The sequence below is a fragment of the Struthio camelus genome, chromosome 6, assembly GCF_040807025.1.
Source record: "Struthio camelus isolate bStrCam1 chromosome 6, bStrCam1.hap1, whole genome shotgun sequence".
NCBI classification, from domain to species: Eukaryota; Metazoa; Chordata; class Aves; order Struthioniformes; family Struthionidae; genus Struthio; species Struthio camelus.
This window is the reverse complement of record NC_090947.1, coordinates 10,359,699-10,382,263: the sequence shown is the minus strand read 5'-3', so window position 1 is coordinate 10,382,263 and position 22,565 is coordinate 10,359,699. Positions and strand designations below refer to the sequence as shown.

General features: G+C 42.3%; 2 protein-coding genes across 15 annotated transcripts in view; both read left to right on the top strand.

Annotated features, from left to right (window-relative positions):
• The first annotated feature begins 352 nt into the window (after positions 1-352).
• Positions 353-12,956, top strand: CASP10 (caspase 10). 4 transcript variants are annotated; one of them, XM_068948153.1, is made up of 12 exons: positions 353-603; positions 3,181-3,515; positions 3,659-3,758; positions 4,350-4,485; positions 5,181-5,269; positions 6,603-6,639; positions 7,104-7,175; positions 8,308-8,396; positions 9,788-9,899; positions 10,692-10,976; positions 11,097-11,196; positions 11,766-12,956. In XM_068948153.1, exons 2-12 carry the CDS (start codon positions 3,202-3,204, stop codon positions 11,926-11,928), a joined length of 1,497 nt encoding a protein of 498 aa, XP_068804254.1. In that variant the 5' UTR covers positions 353-603; positions 3,181-3,201; the 3' UTR covers positions 11,929-12,956. The 4 variants fall into 4 exon arrangements, with proteins under 4 accessions (XP_068804254.1, XP_068804253.1, XP_068804255.1 ...); XM_068948152.1 differs by having other exon boundaries at positions 10,692-11,196; XM_068948154.1 differs by having other exon boundaries at positions 3,659-3,990; positions 10,692-11,196.
• LOC104150169 (caspase-8-like) overlaps positions 11,884-22,565 on the top strand; it is a 14,129-nt gene continuing 3,447 nt past the window's right edge. The window contains exons 1-8 of one of the 11 annotated variants that reach the window (XM_068948157.1): positions 13,271-14,757; positions 15,834-15,869; positions 16,090-16,181; positions 17,778-18,107; positions 18,743-18,848; positions 19,881-20,019; positions 21,662-21,753; positions 22,404-22,515. In XM_068948157.1, the coding sequence (XP_068804258.1) occupies positions 17,797-18,107; positions 18,743-18,848; positions 19,881-20,019; positions 21,662-21,753; positions 22,404-22,515 (760 nt within the window). In that variant the 5' untranslated portion in view covers positions 13,271-14,757; positions 15,834-15,869; positions 16,090-16,181; positions 17,778-17,796. The other 10 variants (XM_068948158.1, XM_068948159.1, XM_068948160.1 and 7 more) reach the window with 10 other exon arrangements.

Sequence of the window (22,565 nt, the reverse complement as noted above, 5' to 3'; positions counted from 1 at the left end):
GTTGCTGAAAGCAGCGAGGACCCTGCGCTGTCTTCCCCCCCCCCCCCCCTTACTGCAGCGGGGGTGCTGAGCGGGAGATCTTGCATAAAAACTGTACTTGCAGGCAGTAGCTTCAAGGCTTCTTGTCAGGTGAAGAAACCTCCCCAAAATGTTTGGGTCTCTTTTTGCCGTGTAGCTAGCTTTAGACATGGCTTAAAACCGAGAGAGAAAACAGTTTCTTCCTGCGCTGCTTTTGCTTTGCCGGTTGCTTTTCCCGACTGTGCAGCGGAGCCCCCTGGCGCGGGGGGAGAAGGCTGCCAAGCGCCGGGGCCGGCTGCCCTGCGCGGCCGGGCTCAGCCAGCGGGGCCCCGCCCACGCCCCGGTACCGCCGCTCCAGCGCCGGAGGCGGCCCCCAGGCCCCCTCCCCGGTTCGGCCGTGCCCCCTTCTCCGCCCCCGCCGCTGGGGATGTCGCTTCCCCCCGCACGGCGCCGGGCAGCCAGGCCCGGGCCGTGACTCAGCACCGGTGCTCTTGGGTGCGGCCTCGGCCTCGGGCGGCGCTGAGTGGCAGGCACGGGGGAGCCGCCGAGAGAGGGGACGGGAGCGGGAGCGGATTTATTTGAGAGGTAAGAGGGAGCGAAATGGAGAGGGAACAGAGGAGGGATTCAGCGCTCGAGTCGGGAGCTGAAGCCCCTTCCTTCCTTCCTTCCTTCCTTCCTTCCGGTATCGTGCAGCTGCTGCTGGGAAACTCACCGGCCGGGGGCTGAGGGGCTTGCTTTGGGGCTGAGGGCCGGGCCCCAGCACTCCTCAGGGCCCCGTGGTTTTGCTTTAGTTTTAAACCTTGAAGCTGGGCAGCACCCCAATCAATAACAAGTTAAAGGGAAAAAAAATAATAATTTGATAATCCTCAGTTCTCATTTTATGTGACTTTCCTTCCTGGAGGAATTGGATATTTTGCAAAACACAAATTGGAGACACTGATCCATCATTTTTTTGTGTGTTGACAGTCTGCCTGCTGATCTCCTGGTAGCTGTGTCTGTAAATAAATGAGTGAGCCCTGACAAACTTGGGGAGCAGGGAGGTCCTGCCCCTGCATTAGCACTGGGTGGTTAGCATTTGTCTTTTTTTACAAACTAGTTTTACTGGAAAAGGGAGTGTTTGCTGTTTTTCCTCCTCTGCTTTTAGGAGCCTTTCACCGCAATGTTTTAAAACCTGCCTGTGAAACGCATGAAGTCATAGACTGTTCCAGAAACCCAGTAACAGTAAGGTGAACACTGGATCAGGCTGTAAGTCCGCGGAACCTCCTCTCACAGTAGAGCTAGGAATCAGCAACAGTCCGGTCTGCTCTCAGTACAGGGGGGGAAGGAAGAGAGGTCATGGCTAGTAAACACAGCGCAGATTGGGTGGCCTTGAGGTTATTTGGAACTCAAGCAGGAAGGGTTTTGATGGAAAAGCTTTCCAAAGGTGACTGGAATGCACATTTTAAAACTATTTTAAAGATAGATGAAGGAATTGGTGCTGGATCTTCTTTCGGTTTGATTTCTGGTGAAATGAGTACTTACGCTTGACCTACGCACAGCTTTTCCCTGTTCCTCTAAAGCTATGATTTTTAAACTAGTTTAGTTGAAGTCATTGTCTCCAAACTCTGAATAGACACAAATGCAGTTTGAATCTGGTGTATATAGGCTTGTTAGACAGGAATCAACTTAAGCTAAATTATTCTGCTAAATTTAGTTGACTAAAGCATCTAGATAGGGTTTGAAACTAGTTTAGCTAAATTGATTTAAAGCCTGATTTAATGTGAAGTGATACGATTTCTCTGCGTAGATAGATGACTGAGATCTGAGCCTTTTTGATAGCAGCGTGTTTCTTCAGTGAATAAGGTGTCACAATACGCAGGATTTCATTTGAGGAGAGAAACAATGTGAGTTACGGAATTAGTAAGCTATGGGAGAGTAAGCTTGAATACAGGCAAAAACAATACGACCTTTTTTTCTTGCACAGTCTCTGACTTGTGACACAGGGCCAATACAGAATTCAGGATTCCTGGGTTCTGTCAAACCTGTTGTTGAAATATGAAATGGTGCTTGTATCCTTCACTGGGTTTCAGGAGTTGGGATAATATTTCTTATGTGCCCTTGAACACAAAACTGCCACAGTGTCTTCCTTGTGCTCCCCACATGCTATGATAACCTTTGTGGTTTATCTGCTGACCAGTCTTCCCACATGCTTCAAAGGCTTTGGATTCAGAGTTTCTGTCCATACCCCTACTTCTCTGGGTTTTTTTTTCTGCTGCTCCTTCATGCAGAGAGCTTTGCTACTTCCAGCTGCACTTAATGGAGGGTTAAGGACCTCCCTGACTCTTTGGGCAGAGAACTTCAGAAGCACTTTCTTACCAATCAAAACAAGTTTCCCTATGTAACCTCACTCCAGCAGAAAAGACCTGCCTAAGCTACCTGGAGGAAGTTGGTTTAGCAGAAGCGTGATTAGTTTCTGTTACGCTTCAATAACGTTGAGTTGCTTGTACAGAGTCCTTTTAGATTGATTTCTTATCACGTTTTATTAGACACTCTCATAAGGGAGGTCTTAGGCTTTTCTTGTGCGAAATGCAAGACGCAATCTGGTGGCAGGGTATGACTGTGAGTGGATGGTTATTTACAGTTTCAGCTTGGATATCAGACTTGAAACAGAGGAGCGCCTGCCTGCTGCAGCCAAAAATCAGCAGAGTCCTCAGACTGCAGATCAAGGAACATGTGTGATTTTACCACTGCCCCCTCTCCACTAAGAGCTATAATAGAGTTACTGCAGGGACTCTTTGCAGCCACAGACAATGTAGAGGAACAAAGCTGCAGTTGTGAGGCAGAAGGTAGTTGGGAACTCCTTCCTCTGAACATGAAAGTTGATGGAAGGATATAGAGGAATTTAGGTTGGAAGAAGGAACCTCTTGAGGTCATCTAACTCCGCTTTCTGCTCAAAGCAGGGCTAACTTCAAGGGTAGACTGGGTTGTTCAGAGCTTCTGCCAAATCTACTCTCTGATGCATTTGTTTGCTTGGAGAAGGAAGTACATTTCAAATGGATTCAAAAAGAAATTGCTCTTCTGCAGAGTATTCAGGGCTTCCAAATAGGTGTTGGATGAAATCCTTATTTCAAGGATTCTTGTACTGAAGACTACAGTGTTACAATGTTTGCTTTCTGCTTTCAGGCAGAGAGCATCCCCAGCAACATGGGGGATGATATCAGCTTGAAATTCCGTCAGCAGCTTCTACTCATTGAAGAAAACCTGGGTACCGAAGATGTAGCAGCTTTAAAATTTCTCTGCATTGACCTGATCCCCTTCAAAAAATTGGAAAGTGTGCAGTCAGCACTGGACATCTTTCAGTTTCTTATGGCTGAAGAGTATCTGAGTGAGGAGGATACTTTCCTACTAGCTGAGCTCTTATACAGAATTAAATGTCACTTCTTGCTCAAAAAACTTGGCTATACCAAGGAGAGAGTGCAAGAATATCTGCCTGAGAAGGGAAGAGTGTCTTCATACAGGTGAGCTTCCAATGGGATTCTGTTAGCTGCATTGCTGCCATCTGTTGCCTGCTATTTCCCTTTCAGTTTTTAAATTCTCAGATTGCGTTGTGTTTCTACACCCTCTTCTGTTCTACTTTGATCTCACTGGGTCTCTGTTACAGGCAGATGCTGTATGAATTGGCAGAGAACGTTACCAGCGAGATGTTAAAGGAAATCATATTCCTCCTGAGGAACCAGCTACCAAAGCGACAGACAACTATTGTATGTAGGGAGAGAGACAAACGTATATATAGTATGGAGGGAAGATGGGGGCACGGAAGAGCACGGAGAAGAGAATCTTTGCCAGAATAAGGCGTAATTGCAACTAGGCTGATGGATGTTTTATAGAGTTAGCAAGGAGGAAGCTGATGGCAGGATTAGAGTGGAACTTGGTTCAGCTTTGTGCCAAGGACAGTCGTGGATGGTCTACTCTCTTGCATTAGACCACAACAAGGTGACATATCAATCTTTTTTTTTTTTTTTTCCTGCTTGAGCCATGAACAGAGGACATTTATGCCCATATGTCGTTGGTACTGTTTCACAGCGATAAAGCCTTCTCAGGGCCAGAATTCATTAATGTAGTTTGGGTAAATCTGTTGAAGCAAGAACATACCAAGTTGTAATTCAGTCAGTAGCTTTCCATGGTGCAACATTTCCCCTGTCACCTGGCTATGTAAAATTGACTGTTCGGAACTTGTTGGCAAGAAGCAAAGCAGATGATAATGTAATTATATGAGGCAGAGAGGGTCGAGACCCGTGGTTTTAAGTTCTAAGAAACAATAAGTGCATTTTACTCTCTCTTTTTTCTGTCAGTCTGCTCTGGAGTTGCTGATTTTATTGGAAAAACAGGGTCTTTTAACTGAAAATAATGTACAAGTGCTGGAGGAACTCTGTATGAGTGTTTCACCTGATCTCTTGGAAGCAATAAGCAGCTATAAAAGGGAAAAAGGTGAGAAATTCAGAGTCAGAGCACAGGTTTGCTAAGAGGCAGGAAGCTCTGGAAGGGTCTGGGCAACTGAAGCTGGCACCTGGACATCCTATGTGTGCACTGCTGCAGCAGAAACTAGAGTGGGATCACTCAGCACCTTCACACACAGGTTTAGCATAGCTGTCTTTAGCTTGCATTGCCTCCTAGCTGAGTTCCAGTAAGGACGTGCTACTATACTGCAAAAGGTACTTTCTAATTTACAGAGGTACACTACTGTATTTTAAGTTGCTCAAGGGAGTTGTGTTTGCTAATGAGTTGGTAAGGCAAGGTATGTGTGCATGTGTATCTGATACATGGATAAGTTTTTATTAATTAAGTGGTTCAGGTTGTAGGGGGTTAGCCTGTAGTTTGTGAACTTATTCCATGTAAAGTCCTGTAGAGTAATTATAAACATACTGGGAAAAGGTTCTAGTTTCATTTATTTAATCACTGGGAAATAAATTCAGGGAAGTGCAAAGCTACTTCTCTCCAGTGGGTGCAAGGTCACTCAGTGCTTTATGAGTTCAGTTCCCCACACTTCCTGAGCATGTTTCAAAGTGGCTTTCTTTTTTAATGCATCTCTCTCTAAGTGTAGATCCACGTTTGCCTTCATGTGCAAATTCATACTGGTTTAACTGAAAGGCACTTGACTTCTCTCATTTATTGTCTGCTTTTAGTGTCTCTACCGCAGCAAGAGAACACTCTGCCAGTCAAGGAATCTGTGCTGCCTCACACTGGAGATACCAGACTGTTCACTTCCCCACAGGTACACTGGAGTGCATGCTGCCTACTTGGGTTTTACTGATTTGGGGGATTGTTTTTTTTTCTTGCCTTTATTTTGAAACCAAACTGTCTGTGAGATCTTTTGCTAAATCTTACTTGATTTAGGAAGGGAGCAAACATATTCCTTCAGCTTGTAAGAGATAACAGTAGATAGCGTCAAATAATAGAAGTCAAAAATACTACTGCTGGTCGTGTGCAACTGGGGAAAAAAAACGATGTTAGGAAGAGAAGTGAGAGAGAAGGTTAGAAAGGTGCATTCTAGAGAATAGGTCAGTCAGCTGCTGCTGATTTTTAAAGTTTCAGACAATTGTCACTGAACTGCCACCAAAGGCTACCTACCATAGTCTGAAGGTCAGTTCGAGCTGCTGCTGCTAAAGGAAGTGGTCTTAACTGTACCCAGCCCTTGATCATGGGTCTTCCTTCAGCTGCGTGATGAATCAGATTGGGGAACTTACTTGGGCTATAACTAATCTCTTTTTTGGGAAAAGGAGAGGAAGGGAGGAAGTTATACCCATATCAGTTCTAAATGAGTAAAGCCAGTGATCTTCCTGAAGATACTTCTAAGAAGTACAGTCTCAGTAGACAAGAGCTAAGGAAAATGGGCTATTTAGTGTCAGAAGGGCTTGTATTACTGCTGCTTGAGGTATACTAGCTCTACGTGTATAGAGGATTTGGGGAAGCTTTCACACATGGCACTTGGCATGGCCAGAAAATGAATGCAGTTGTATTAAGAAAATGTACGTTTTTTTAAAAAACAAAAAACAAACAAAAAACAAACAAAAAACACCCACACCTATTTCTGTGATCCTGTTTGATTTTCCTGACAGGCTCACCTAACAAAAATGATGAAATATTATACAGTTTTTCCGTGCTGGATAATAAACCATTGACACTTACTGCCGGAAGAGGTCACTTAGGCAGGACTAGAATCATTAGGTACAATGAGTTAGAATCAAATAATTGACCATCCAAGAGAATTGATATTGGACTATATTAGACCTTTATTTTGTTTATAGTGACTCCCCACCCCTTGTAGTGAGAAGACCATTTGGAAGTGAAAGAAAGTTCTTTGTGATTTCCCTTTCTCCTTAAGAGAAAATACAGTTGTTTCCAGCTCCATGAGATTTACTTTAAATGGGGAAGTCATTTGTAGTTCATTGTTAAATGCTTTGCTACTCTTAGGAATTCAGTATTTTTCCTCCCGCTACTCAAGCAGCTTTGGTGTTTATTGAGTTTGTTTTGCCTATCGTTGTGAAAAAATTATTATATATACAGTGATTTTTAACCTAGATTTTTTTCCTCCACCCGAAAAATAGGAGACCTCTGTCAAAGCTGTCAGTTCTAATATTAATGGTAAGGCTTTCTGGAAAGTTTTATTTGTTCTGTTTTGTTTTTTTAATATCATTATATTTAATGTTACATAGTGCTAACTGTCTTGACTTACTCTGGGAAATTTCTAACATTTTATTTAATGTAGTACAGTTACCTTGCAGTCTTATTGGAAGGGTCTCTTGCTTCCTGCACAAACTGATTTGAAAGACACCTATTCTTATATAAAAGAGACAGTTGGCAAATCCCGTGTACTTTGTCAGTCATTAACTAGAAACTAACTAATGTGCTTTTTGGGAACTGAAATAAGGGCTGGTCTGATCAGAAGTAAAAAGCTGCTTTCTTTCCTGAGGATTGAAAATAAGTTTTCTGTTTGAACATCCCTGGAAGGGTAAGAGAATGGGGACGCTGTGACTGTTTATAAACCTCAAATGTTAATTCTTTGTGTGCAGGAAAGCATTTTACCTCTGGCTTCTTTTGCTATGTAGATCATTATGGTGGAGAGCCTGGGAGCCTATGGGAGCATGTTGGGAATGTGCGCCCCATACCTATCAGACCAGGTTTGTCTTCTCTTAGGGCTTTCATATTAAGCTATTTTTATTTTGGGCTGCCTGAAATGTAGTATGTTATTTAAAGGGGCCAAGTCGGTTCTTGTGGCCCTTTTTGCAAGGGACTGTTACAGAGGAAATGAGAAAATGCCCTGGAAGCAGGATGGCTTCTTGTCTTTTTATTCCAGTTCTCTCACCACGGTAGACATCAGGAAGACCTATGCCTGCTCTTCCCAGGCGTTGCCAGAATGACTGTTTAAATAAGCAGAAAATAGCTCTGAGGACATAAAGAGGCAAACAAAACAAAAATTGCTTCTGTTCCTGGCACCTTTACCCACTATAGAGAACATAAATATATTAAGGTTAATGTTTGCACATCTTCCAGTAGCTTACTGGAGTAAGTGAAGTTACTGAGATTACCAGCTAAGAGTTTTCAGGTGCTGGGTAGTAGATACGGGTGTTTTGAATGCATTAAATAGTGAATGCTTTTGTACAGGAGGAAGCAAGAGTTTTAGGCCAGTCAGAGGGAAAAATATTTCCTTCACCAATAAATAAAATTGTATTTTGGATCGTATCTCTAGAAGGATTCCTTAAAATGGCAGCAGATGTTTTGCGTCCATCTTTGTGACTCCACATCAGATTGGACAGCTGCAAAGTGCAGCAACAGAACATCAGCTCTTTTTTGCTTTCTAGCTCCATCAGTGCAAACTTCTTCTGAAAGTTTGTCTGAGAGCTATTGTAAACGATTCAGGAACAAAAGAGGATTCTGTAATGGGAATTTCAGTAGTAACGTCTTAGATTGTTCTTACAGTGCAGTTGATTTCTGTGCTGATTTCCAATTGAAAAATTCATTTGAATGTCTCAGGTAGAGTGTCCTTGTACTATAGATATCTCTGTTCCACAGAACCAGTATAAACAGAAACCTTACTTCTGTCACGAAAGAATATACCAAAAATTACTGGAGACATGGCCCGAGTAGATCCTTTGAACAGGATAGTGCTGTCTCATACAGAGGAATCATTCCTTTCGTGTAATAGCATTTAAAATACAAGAAGTGCTGCACTGTGGCTGAACTCTTTGCTGCATCCACCGGTGTTAGTTTTCTCCTTATAAATAAATACCTGTTCTGTTTTTTTTTTCCTAGGTGACAAAGCAGCTAATGTTATACAAGGCGTCTCTGAAATGAACTTGGAGCTGCGTGCAAAGTTCATCAATGCAGAGAATGAATCCAAGGTTTGCGACAATCTCATCCTTCTTTTCGAATAGCTGAAGGTGTGAAGTCTTCGTGCCTGTAATGACGTTTATCATGCAAGGACTTGTGAGATGTTTGTGGGTCTCAGTGAGCCTTTTAAGCAGTCTGATCAATTGGAATATTTCAGAGCGTATTTTAATTTTGGAGGCCAGAAGCTTACCAATATTGAAAGGTGTGGTGGAGGGGAAACAGGCATAATGTCTCTAATGCTATCCACACATCAGTGCATCTGCTAATCCTCCTGATGCAGGCAAATCATTTGGCATTATCTTAAGTTGCATGTTTTGGACATGGCAGCAGAATATGCAGGTGGGCATGGATGAATGTAGCTTAGCAGTTCTCTCCCTCTCTATATCTGACTTAGGAAAAGCTTCAGGGTATCCTAAAATTAAAAAAGGATAAGGGATAGCATGCAAAGACCTTGTAAGGAAGATGAAAGAAGGCAAGTGTGTTCTGCAGGCATATGACTGTCATAACAATCCGGAGGTCTTGGTTCAGATGAAGCTCCCTTTTGTGTGATCCCTTCTTAGAAGCCTTGTTTGTCCTTTTTTTTACTGATGTCCAGACTGCTGTAGCAAAAGTACTGTTTGCTGCTGTTGAAGGAGCTTGGAAAGCTGCCCTTCATTTGGTTCCACTAAAATGCACAAAATTAGGTGTTTTTTTGTTGCTCTCTCTAGTGAGAGGAGAGGAGCTGGAGTGTCTGTTATTAGAATGGACTTGCTGCTGTTAACCTGAGGTTGGATTTGAAAGGATGGTACTTGACGTTTTGGTGACTTCTCAGTTTTTAAAACATTCTTACTGAAGAGTGGGAGGTAACTTTACACCTTGGCAAACCTGGTACTGTCACAGGATTCAGCACTTCTGAGATCTCTGTTCTGTTCGCATCCCTTTTCAGTGGATCGGTATGAACCACCCACTCCAGGTACTCCTCACTACTGTACTCTGACAAATAAACTGAGATGTCTAACATGCCGTAGTGTCAGTGTGACCCCTCTACTGCCTGGAGTCAAAAGCCGTTCCTGGCCTCAGAAGCAGCTGGACACTGTTATTCCCAATGCCTGTTCAGATTGCAGAGTTTAATTGATGAATTAAATGGTATTTTTGCAGTTGCTAAACCTTTGCTCTGCAGTTTGAGAATATGGTGACATAGTGTGCTTGCTTGGGGCTTCACCTGTGTCTTTTCACACAAGGAGACGCCACTGAGTTCCAACTTTTCAAAAGTAACCTCAATTTAAGGTGCCTCTAATTTTGGATGCCCATTTCGAGACATGTGAAGGAAATAGGATTGCTGGAGATCAGACATTCATCACTTCTTCAGTGCTGAATATATTCATTGAAGCTATAAGCTTTTTTTCCTCTTTCCTTTCTACAGAATTTGACAAGCTACAAAATGGATGGACCACAGAGAGGATTTTGTCTTGTTATTAATAATGTTAAATTTGATGGGGATCTTCAGGAGAGAAAGGGTTCTTGCAAAGATGCTGGTAAGTTACTGAAGTGAGGGTTTTTTGTTTTTTTTTTTTTTGGTATGTTAGCCTCTCTGTTTCCCCTTCATGAGTTGATTCTCTCTTTGCTCTGTGTCTTATTGTCCATATTTTAGTTAATATTCTTAAATGGTAAAGGTTTCTGATGAGTGTCGCTTGTGTATCCTAGAGGGGGAAGGACTAAAAGATGAGTAAACACCGAACTTGCCGTGCAGTTGGATCATTCTTGAATCATGTTAAGAATCCCTTTTTCTCATTCAGTCTGGATCTATAGCTGTAATAAAGAACGAAAACTAAGCCACCATTCTACATAATATAATCCAAAATTGCTTATACCAGCACTTCTGTGTATAGGTTTTCATTGATTGGTTTTGTTCTATCTGTCTTGCTAATGAAACTCTGCAGCAGTCGTAACTGCAATTGGAAAATAATGACTTGAGGAAGATTCTGAAAGAAATCTAATCTGGAACTCTGGTGAGACTCCTCGTATTTCCAGGTGTCATTCATGAGCTCACTTAGCGTGACATTGTACGCATTGCACCTGTCACAGAGTTAAGAAAGTGCCTTAGGTCTTATTTTCTGAAACTTGTTGAGAAAAATTCAAGGACTCTTGTGTTTAAGCTGATTCCATCTTTATTCCCGCTAACCTTTAGTTGATACTAGGACAAGGATGAATCTGCAGAAGCATGAAGTGGGAGGTTCTTCTGCAGTTTAGATTTGCTTGCATGGTAACTTCATAAAATGTTTTTCTGCTGCCCCAGTTTTATATTTTTATCTTTCTTTTAATTACAGAGGAACTGAATCAAGTATTCACGTGGCTTGGTCTTGACGTGACGATTCACAGAGATCTAACATCTGAGCAAATTAAAGATCTCATGCAGGCTTGGCAGAATTTGGAAGATCACAAAGACAGGGACTGTTTTATTTGCTGTATTCTATCTCATGGAGAGTCAGGAGCAATCTATGGGACAGATGGGGAGCGTGTATCAATCCGCACGATCATGTCCTACTTCACTGCCCAACAATGTCCAGCGCTTGCTGAAAAGCCCAAACTCTTTTTTATTCAGGCATGTCAAGGTAAAGAGATACAGCGTGCTGTCTGTGTTGAACCTGATGCACAAATTCCTGACTTGTCTTCTATGCAACAGAGAATTTCTCCTTCTGAAAGTATTCCTGAAGAAGCTGATTTCCTCCTAGGCATGGCCACAACCGACGGCTACGCCTCTTTCCGGCATGTTCAACAGGGGACTTGGTATATTCAGGCCCTGTGCAGTAAGCTACAGCTGTTAGTACCCAGGTAAATATTTGACTACTCTACTTAGCTCTTCATTGAAGAAATAGGAAGAACCCCCACCTCCCCTCCCTTTTTTTTTTTTTTAACTCTTCAAAGGCAAATTCAAATAGGAAAGCTAAGCCACGCTCTGAGTTGGACAAACTTAGTTAAGCTGATGATTTGTTTGCCTGGTTCTGGTAAATTTATGTTAACGCTGCTAGTACTGTAGAGACAGTCTAGAGAATGTGAAGTTTAATTTAAAAACTCAAAATCTCTAAACCTCCGCTCTGCCTGTTAGACACAACCATCTCTTTCTTGAGTGGGTTTAGGTAAAAAAAAATTCTTTCTTTCTTTTGTTTTCCCTGCTGATTGAATCAAGCAATTTAAGGTAAGAAAAGGTCTCTTGTTTTTAATATGACCTAAATGAGAACACAAGAAGAGAATTTTGGAGAAAAGGGCCTGTTTTCTTCCGTCTGTCTTTCAAATGTTTAGACTGTATCTCCTAGGTGCTCTAGGAGGTGTTAGATAGAGAAGCAAGTGCCACCTGCTCATTAATAAATCAGTTTTTCTGTTTGCTTGCTTTCTGTCTGCAGGGGTGAAGATATTTTGTCCATTCTTACAGAAGTTAATGACGATGTGAGCAGGCGTGCTGACAGCTTGGGAACAAAGAAGCAGATGCCCCAGCCAGCTTATACCTTAAGAAGAAAATTTATATTCCCGGTGCCTAGAGACCCTCCTCCCTCACAGCAACACTGAGGCTTTCTGAATACATCCTTTCATGGGCACATCTCATTTAAATGCAATTCACCACGCTACCTAGTTAAGTCAGTTACCCAGACTCCTGAGGACAGCTAGCTTCAAGGCAAGGCCTCATAAATGTTTGCAGAACAAAATGTGAAACCTAAAGAGACATAATTAACACAATCCATGTGCCAGCTGTTCACATTATCTCTATTTTCAGAGTAATTAGGGTTGGGATGGCCACTTGCAGAAGCATGCTTCTATCGTGTTAAATGTTTTTTGTACTTGTGCAGACTATAGCTATGTAAGTACTTTTGTGTCAGCATAAGGGTTGCATGTAGCCTTCTCTGTCTAAACCAGAATGTTAATAGTCTGGTTTAGGCTCATCATGTTTTATTTTACATGCTAAAAATGTCAAATCCTGCCTCTAAGACCACTAACTCTGCGTAAGAGTCTTACAGAGAGAAAAGACCAAGGTGGGAATGTAGTAGGGGAGAAAGCTTAAATAGTAGGTGGAGAAGGATTTCTTCCCTCTCTAATTTAAATTATTTTTAATTGTATGGGGGAGCCGATTAACTATTGCAGTCAGCAGTTTTGTTCACCGTGTGCGGTGATGTCTTCCAACAGTTACCACGAACCTCCTGTGCAATGAAATTCTTTACAAAATTGGAAAAAACTGCATTGCAAAAATGCAGTATAGTATTCCTTCTGTGAAACCACCTTGCAAACTATCATTTCCTCGTCACTTTTGGGAAGAAAAGTTAAGGTAGAAGAGTTGTTCACTGTGAAACACAGCACTCAGTAGTGTATCTGTATAGGTTTATCGGATTAATTACCTTTGTAAGCATTAAAAGTTCTGATAAGTCATTTCTTGTTTTAAGACCTAAACTGCAGCCATATGGGAGAAAAGGGTCCTTGTTGATCAAGCGTGTTTGAGTTTAACTGAGAGAATGTCATGTTGTTTTGTTATGAGCATTTGCATTTACTATGTGTGTCCATGTCCTTCCTGTTCGTTATTGCATTAAATTTATACATCTCTTTAAGGGTTTGGGGAGATAAAAATGGTATACTGGGCTAAGGTTTATCCCGGTTTGTAACTGGCCCCTGTGACGGTGTTGGGCTGCATTAATCGGTGGGGTTTGAGCTGCCTCAGAGTTTAAACAGAAGTGAAACTTGATTTATTTCAGCAAAACACTGACTGTTATCTGTACTTGCTAGTCCTAAAACAGCTCCAAACTTAGGATTAGGATTTGAAAGAGAGTACCATCAAATGTTGGTGAAAGCAATTTTTAGTTTGTACTATTCAGGATTTTTAGGAAGAGGGTTTTGCATCGTCCAGAGCATTAAATTACAACTAATTTGCCAAAACTGTAGCAGTCACTTTTTACCATAAATTGACAGTTTTGTGACCCTTTTGAGCCTTCTTAATACCATACTTGAAGTCACATTTGTGCCACAGGCAGAAAATCTGTTGCATCTGTTAGTAGACTATGTCACATCTATTAGAATCAGCAAGCATCTGGCTTGCAGCTACTGTTGGGACGTGTTGCACTGTTTTTTGTACATTTAGATAACAACTGAAGTTTTATCAGTATGGAGTAAACATAGGCAAACATTTTGGCATTGTTTCGGGGAGTCCTAGTTTCATTTGTAAGCGTAGTAAACAAAATCATCATGTTCTCCTACTCTCTCTGGAGAGCTTCTGTCTGGGTAGTCTCCAGTTAAATGATAAAGGTAGGTAATAGCCTACCTTTTTAGTCAGAAGAGTCTAGATCGACTTCTGCCTTGAGTTCCCTAGGAGAGGGCCTATGCCTGTGGAATAGTGAAGTTTTCCTCACCCATAATATGGCTTGTTCCAAACACAGGTTGCTCTGCTATGGTTTATACTGTTCACTGAGACTATTTTGCTTGTATGCATTAAGAGCTTTGTTTGTATGGCTGTGCACTCTAATACTTGGATGCACACGTGGTACTCTTGTGTCAGTTCAAGCCCACAGGCAGGTGACTGTGGTTGCCATTCAGCAAGGTTGTTGGAAGTGTCCATGTGACCTCCTGTGGTGTATTGTAGGATAGCAGTCTTGAGGAAAAGTGAGTAGGTTTTACCCAACGTGGATGTTCATTAGTGCTTGCTGCACTCCTTCAGTGTAACTCTAGTAACACAGAGCTGTGCTAGAGAGAAATCAGCCTAAAACCGAAAAAATGGTGGTTGGCTTCTGTCAGGGTTTATTGGTGGCATACAGAGGCATATGTGCATATGCGTGTGCTCAACCTACGGAACTAAAGAGTGGTTGCCACTTGTTCAACTCTTGTTTAGACAGATTTAAGTGGAACCAGTGTAAAAAGTGTCTTCCTGTTGTGGAATTTGTATCCTGGGCAGATGGTGATCTTAAAGCAGGATCTGTAATGTTCACCAAGTCTCTGTTATGCTGTCCCCACTGCCTGCCAATTTTTGTGCAGGAGCTGTTTATTCTGGCTGAACCAGTAGAGGCCTCAGTCGCTCCAGTTGCTGAGTAGTCACTAGCCTCAGCATTTTCCCTTTCCGAAGCACACCCTTTCAGGGAGAGAATTTTTGGCAGGCTGCTTACAAGGAATTGATTGGGTCACTGAGAAGGTTCTACGGGTAGCCAGAGGGACGAAACTAGGGTGAAGGAGAAGGGGGGAAGTGGAGATACTCCAAATTAACAGAGAAACAGGAACATTTCAGAAAAGGACAAGGAGGAAGCAATGAGAAGTGAAACAAAGACAAAAAAGGAAGAACAGTGCTGGGAGGGCTGGTCTTTGGAGCTGCTGCGTGTTGGGAGAAGCCTGTACTCGTCAAGAGCCAGCCTAGGGCTGGTCCTGTCTGTAAGTATTTTTCATGTGGTACTGAAACACCTGTGTGTTTCCTCTTCCATCCTGCAAGTGGAGTCTTGATTTTGGTTGAGACAGAGGGGAACTGGTACAGGGAGACAGATGCTGAGGCATGGGCTGACATGGAGAAAGAACTGTTTTGTTCCTGACGATCAGGTAGGAGTGCTTCTGGTGTCTCTCTGTGCTGTTGTTGCCTTTGAATAAAAAGACTCATATCAGTGAAGTTAAGTCAAATGCCTTTTCTGAGCTGTAATCATAGAGTGGGAGTGTGCCTTTTGGGAGGAATTTGCCGGCCTTTTTGTGTATGCCTCATTGTATCAGAGGATGTGTTATAATTTTGAGTTTATAAAGGTAGACAGGTTGAAATCAGTTAAATATTATTTTCATTGCAAAGTTCCAACAGGTTTCAGTTCTCCTAACTGCGTCACTACATAATGCTGACTTCCTGAGCTTTGGCCTTGGATGGGGAAGTCTCATAGGTATACTGATAACTATTTATATATTTCCTGCTGCAGGAAGAATATCAGTGACCAGTAGAGGATACTGGGTATCTTGCCGTTGAAGGCAGAGTTATATGCTTCAAAGTGGCTAAAAATGTCAAAAGTTAAATGTTGCTTAAATTATTTTGTAAAAAGGGAGGTATACCAAGTAAATAGTTACAACGTAGTGTTTAGACTTTCAGTTCCTTGTATTTACTGAGTACTGCTACTGAAGCTGGCGCTGATAGTTCACTTTTTTCATTTAGGAAATAGTCTTCCATTAAAATGCATGTTAGAAATGGGCTAGGTGAATTGGAGAGGGACTTAGAGAAAGGGTAGGACATGGAGGATCTAGTGATGCCACAGGACAGTGGACTGTTTAGCCATTTTTATCACAAGCACTGTAGGAGTTCATTTGCTGAAACTGGAGCAGTGACAAGTTGGGTAGGGAACTCTGGCGTTAAGATCTCAGCTTATTGCTCTGGCATACGTTACTTTTCTGTAAGTCATGTGACAATATAGGCATATCAGGAAAAGCCAGTACTTTTCCTGGAACTTTAGAGCTCACAGCTGTCCTTTCACTTTTTTCAGAGTTATTTCGGCGGTCCTTCAGCTTGTCTTTTCCATGTAAGTGAAGTAAAATTAATTATTTTTAATGTGGTAAAAGAGTTTGCTTGTTATATTTGCATCAGTTGCATCTTTGTTTTAGTAAAGTGGTAGAAGAAGATAAAAAAGTAGTTAAATTTTGTTTTAGTGTGCTCCCTGTATTTACAGACAGGCTTAAATACGGTGTGTAGGTGGCACAGCTGTTCTAATTGCGGTAATCTTGTGTTTTTGAAATTTACAGCTTTTCAAAAGTGAAAAAGAAAATTTCTTGTACCAGGAAGATTCACTGTCGTGAGCGCACGCCTTGTATCTTAAACTGAAGGCGTAGTATAGGTGAGAAAGAAGGTAACTTCATAATTAGCCACAAAGAAAGTATACTCTTTCCTGTGTGGATATAAAAATATACATTCAGATACCTGAAATCATTGAGTCATGAGATTAAGCACGTATGATTCATTCAGATATCAGTGGTTTTGTGTTGGTTTCGGCTGAATGATACAGATTCTTGTCTGTTTAAGAGTTCATTTTGAATGGATTTAAAGGAAGCAATATTTGTGGGCAGAGCTTGAATCATGCGTGCTGCATCACGGAGACTGTTTTGCTCTTTCGCTTTGTTTCTGGCTAGACCAAGGTTTAGGCTTCTATTGTCTGTTTGCTCCTGCTCACTAAGAATGCTGACTGGAATGTGCCCTCCAAGGGGTGCTCTGCTGCGACATGGCCCTTGGGTGAGGGTGGAGTGCGAGTGTTTGCTAACTGTCTGGAGCATTTACAGTAATACTAATTTAGTTAGCAGTCAGCCGGACTACTTGGGAGTTGTTAGCCCTAGTATTAATACAAGTGCAGCGTCCAATAACAGTAGAACAGATTGCCTACTATTCTGCTAATGTAGGATCAGGAAGTTTTGCTTTCATGACTTGATTTGTCGTTAACTTTTCAGTCTCCCAGTGAATTCGGTGAGACAGGAGACCTCCACCAAATGCATCCCTATGCAGTTTCATTTCAGAGATTTCTTCTCTGAGGCAGAGAGAAGAGAGCCCCAGCTGGGCCTCTTACAGTGAGGGCAGGCGAAGTATCAGAGTGAGATAGCATAGGAGGCGTGCACTTTGTATTTTCAAACTTTTTCTTATGCTCAAGAAGTGGATCCATAAGCCAAGGTTAAGATTTCTAATGTTGATGGAGGGTGTGGTGGAGAGGGGTGTATTTGATGCTCAGTGAAAAGGAAGTGGTGTGACAAGAATCCTGGCATTTTTAAAAGGGTTGACACAATCTCTGTTTGATTTGATTATTACAGGCAAGGAATTAATCAGCTGAGAACTCGGAACTGGGTTTTACTTGATGCAGACAAACCAAAACAAAAAGAGGTGTATTGGTTACATGGATCTGGGTCAGAAGCAATGCCTAAGGAAAGCAGAAGCTATGTCGTTTAGAAAAGTTTTAATAATGCAGGCCCTTATCTTTGGTATGGCACAAAACCTGGGGATCTGGTTTACTCTATGGCCACTATAAAACTTTGGAGACTGTAGATTTCTCTTGCTCCCAAATTGGATCACATCTCGGGGAGGGGAGACAAAGAAAAACTGGCAGCCCTAGGGAAGAGAAGCCAGGTGGATGGAGCCATCTGCAATCTGCCAAGGACTGCACACCCTGTACCTTTGTCACCCTGCTGTCTGCACGCACCATAGAAAGCAAGACAGATCTGCGACTTTCTCTGTCAATTTCACTTATGTTAAGACTTTCTTGTGCTCCTTCCAAGTCTGGTGAACTGAAAGAGCTAAGCCTCAAAACTATGATAGCAGGATATCCTCTTTCTAGTGAAGTATTTTTGACTGTATATATTTATTCTGGGCTATTCTACATGATACAATACCTTTTATAATCATGCTTTTGCACTAGTTAACTGACAAACCCAGTTAACTTCTCTCTGTTTAGATCCAAATCCTGATGGAAAATGAGCACAAATATCCACAAACTCCTTTTTCGCGTTTCTGAGGCACTGGTCGAGGATGACCTGGCAGCTCTCAAGTTCCTCAGCCTGGAGCACATCCCCTTGAGGAAGCAGGAAGCCATTCAGGAGCCCAAGGCCTTCTTCCAAGCGCTGCAGGAGAAAGGCCTGATCGAGGTGGGGAATCTGGCCTTCCTGAAGGAGCTGATCTACCGGATCAATCGCATGGACATCCTGGGTAAACTCCTGCTCTCCAGCCGAGAGGAGATGGAGAGGGAGCTTCAGATCCCAGGCAAGGCAAAGGTGTCAGCCTACAGGTAAGCACAGCAGTAGTAAACCTTTGCAAGGAGAAGGTTCGCGCAGAATGGTTCTGTTGTGTGCCATCTTTCTTGCTTTCTGTCTCCGCTGTCATCTTATGCATATCTCAGTGTAACTGTATTTATTACAGCATGACTGTCAGCCCTTCTGAGTTTTGAGACCATGTTTCATATTTTTCAGTTCAAGTGTATGCCTGTGGTGGTTCTGAGACAGACAGAGCTGCTCTGTTTTCCTAATTTTTCTGAGCAAGCTTTTTTTCCCCCAGAGTTATTTAGTATTAGAAGGGTTGACTGTGTTTGACCTACATCACAACTGGAACCACAGAGAGAATCCAGTCTTTCCTTAAATTAACTGTGTGATGATTGTGAGCCAGACTATATCATGTTTTGAGAAGAGTGCTCCTAAACATAGTGTCTCCCTTGTTGCTACTAACTGTGTTTACTGTATGACGCTCTTCTTAGATGACCTTAATGCATTGATGGGTATTCTACCTAGAAATGATTGGAGCTGTTATCAGGTATATTTCAGGTGCTTGTGGGTATTTGGGAGAGGAAGATGAGAAGGGTTTGTCCCATACCCTTTATTTAATCGTCATAACTTTCTTAACCAGTCTTTCGCTATCCTTTTTTGCCAGGCAACTGCTATATGGAATTGCGGAAGACTTAACTCCAGAAGATGTCGACAGCGTGAAATTCCTGCTGCAAAAACAAATACCAAAGAGCAAGCTCCAGGATAATGCTGTAGGCACAGTAATCTTGATAAGTTTCGTGCAAGGCTAGTTCAGAGTCTGCCTCTTGTAAGGAGGGAGGCATCTGCTCTTGCTAAAATTCTGTTGCTCAGAGAAGTAGGATGTTAGCTGACAACTACTCTTGTGACAGAACGGACCCTTTTCTCTCTGTCTTGTCTTCTGTCTGTCTTTTTTTGCTCTCCTGTTCTTATTTTCTCTGCACCACCTTTCTCCCCGTCTTTTCTTCTTGGAAAACCCATCATGCTCTTCCTTTCGTCTTTGCTTGGCATTTTTAAAAACATTTGTGCATATGCTGTATCCGGGAGGAATGGTGGGTGCTGGAGGAAAAAACAGGATGTTTAGGAGCCAGGAAACAGAGTTCTAACCTGAGTTCCACAACAGATTTTTCTATGTCCGTGGGTACGTTTCTTTCTTTATTTGGGAAATTTGGGATAGCTGCGCTTTTGTTAACTTCCCCTCAAAAGTACTAAGAGGTTTGGTAAGCTAGTTGAATGCCTGCCTTGACAATAATGATCAGTGTTACAGAAATGCTTGATACTGTTAAGAAGCTTCCTATTTGTTAAGAAGTCCTATTTGTGTTGCGGTACCTATAGGAAAAATGGCAGATTTACTTCCAATTTAGTGGACTAATCAGCTTTAAAAATGAATATTATTCCTGAAGGCCTCTTCTGTATTAGAATATGTATAACACTTCAGCTAAATGGTTTATAATAGTTTATCTGAATGCAGTGGCACTTAACAGGATTGCCACATTATTATCCACATCACTGGTTTACATTGTTGAAACCAAGCAGGATAAGCCAAGTATAGGCAATTTCTAAAGATCCTGTCTTAACTAACTGATTTCTTTCTTCAGTCCCAATGAAGTTTGGAGGAAAAAGAAACTGATTTTTAGATGACCAGTCTCTGGAAACGAGGATGTTGTCTTCTGCGCTGTCCAGAAGTGCCAGATATTTGGAGTGTTACTTGATGCAGTCGTTGAAGGTCATGTGTGTGTTTGGGTTGTATGTTTTTGTTTTACCAGCCAATGTTGACGGTCTTACTGGAAATGGAAAGAAATGGAGTAATTAAAGAAGATGATGTGACGACGCTGAAGGATATATTAAAGGGATTTAGAGCTGACCTAAAGAAAAAAATCGATACCTATGAAGAAGAAACAAAAGGTAAATTATATAATCTGCTGATTTAGCATAGAGCTGGGTTTTGTCATTTCTGGGCTCAGTCCTTGGGAGCTGAGGAGTCCAGAGTTAAGAGAGAGACTTTACAGTATCCTAGGACAGGCATAGCGGCTCTTGGTAGCTGTGATTTCCTAAATTGTCTGATACTTCGCTATCCCGTTATATCTTCTTGAACCTCTCCCTGAAATATATTCTGTGCCTTGTAAATGATCTGGATCTCCCTCCTCTTTGCCTTAAATGCAGTCTTCCTCCTCAAGAAACAGCATAGTGCTGTTTTTGGACCAGTCTAGCTTTTCAGTCACTAAAAGAGAACAGAGGTGACAGGCAATTGCCTTTGGGGAACCAGCCTTGTGTTGGGAGGTTGTCAGCATTGCTTTCTGTTAGCCAGGCTGCTTGCTCTTAGCAGACAGAAAAGTTAGTGGAGACCAGGTACTTGGCTAAAATTTAACCATTCGCTTTCTGTACCGAATGTGAAATTTCAAGAACTTTGGTTTATCTGCAGCTGAGGTGGTGACTTTTGACGCCACAGATGGGCTTAGACTTTGGGAAACAGGGAGCGTCAACCACAAACAACTGAGACCTGTTAATTTTTTCCCCGGAGCCTCCTTTCAGTTGACTCAGTATGGTGTGTTTCCTTAGACATACCTGTACAGCTGGGCAGTTAACCTGTGGAGATATGGACTAGTCGCTCCAGGGCATGTCCTTGTGCTGCTGAGGTGTGCTTGTCTCTCCGCAAGAGCCAAAGAATTACTAAGGATGTTTAGAGGGGTCTAGGCAACCCCTCTGCCAGGAGAGTATTTTTTTAGTAGTATTGTTACTATTTTGTCCCCCTTGATAAGTACGAAAAGAGCACTTACGGCCTTTACAACCAAATTTCATTTAAACTCATCTATATAACTGACTTGTAAAAGGGGTATTGTGATTTATCTCCTTGAGTGTAGTCTTGGGTGTGAGAGTTTATTCACTTGTTTCAGGCAGTTGTATTCAAGGCAGCATTTTGTTGTTTTGAGGAAGTCTTCCATTATGTTGATGTTCTGCCTCATTGGTTTGTCCACCCAAGCAATTAAAATGCATTGGAGACGAGGTGACGGCCTCAGAAGTGAATGAGCTGAGTGTATCACTGAGCTGTATCACTGTACAAAAATAGGTCGTCTTTTTCACTTCTGTATCCTGTAGTGCGGATGCCAGTGAATGGCCTGCCTGGGGTGAGTGCTCGTATCCCGACTTAGATTTCCTGGATCTTGCTGCCAGCCGAAGGGCAGGGAAGGACTGGAATGCGATACGATTATTGTGGGAATGCAGCGCACACTGTCTTCCAGTCTCAAGCATCTGGCTGTGCCTGGGGGCTGGAAGTTCATTTTTACCTAATGGCTGTAATTTTGGCAGTATTTGCAATGGGATGTAGCAGTCTAACACAAATGTATGTTTTGTTCCAAGGAACGCTCTGCGCAGTTTCACTCTCCAGCAGTTTGCAAAAATGGAACCTTCCTTGACACAATCTCTGCAAAATAATGGTGTGAAAACCACCCCTTGCCTCACTCCTTGCATTGTTCTTTTGGTGTTGAAATATGCTAAGTGGAAGACTTATTCTTTTATTCCTAAGGTGTCCTGTTTATCCTCCTCTTAGGGAATGTTTCTGAGGAAAAGCTCTGCTATCCAACATGCATGTCTGTGAATCCGGCAGGACAAGGAGCAGAGGAGGGAACACAAGCACGCCTGGTGAGAAATGCCTCAAGAGTGCCTTTGAAGTGTTCATCCAGCTCGTGGGAGCACAGATCCCTAAAACTGAAGGGAGAAGGGGTAAAAGGGAGAGGACTTGGCTTCATATATAGGCTTTGGAAGGATTTTCATTTTCAAAAGAAGACCAGGCCTTGTCCCTTGGTGAGGACCTGGCTGCCTGCAACCTTGTAGACAAGAAATGAAAGAGTAGCTGTCATAGGAAGAAAAACAATCTTAAAGATGACAGAGACTGGGATGGGCAAAAGTAAGAGTATCCCATCCTCTTCCAGCTCAAGCTGAACAGATGGGAAGGGACCCGCAGCATCAGTTGCCTAACGAGAAACTCAGCAAGATTCTGAGAGGAAATGGTATGGTGCAGGAACCTTTCCTCTGCACATGTTTCAGGATATCCACTTTCCATTCCAAAATCAAATTGCAGCCACAGATTGAGAGAAGGGATTTCAGGAAAAGGAAGCAGCATTTTTTCCCCTGTACCCAGGGCTGGTTCGTATGTCTGGGCTTTTCCTTTTTTGTATCTTGGCCCTCATGATTTTTTCGTGTTTGGGCACGGAAGAGCAAAGATCTCTGCAGAGCATACATCCCTTGGATGTTTGGCACTGCTTTCTTACCTACTTTCTGTGTTTCTACAGCTTGTGGAATCATATAGGATGGAAAATAACCCCCATGGTTACTGTGTGATTCTTAACAACTACATTTTTAAAAATCCTGAAGGCATGAGGAAAGGAACAGTGAAAGATGGAGGTAAGTACTTTTTAAAATCCAACTATTGGTTTGGTTTTTTGTGTTACCCT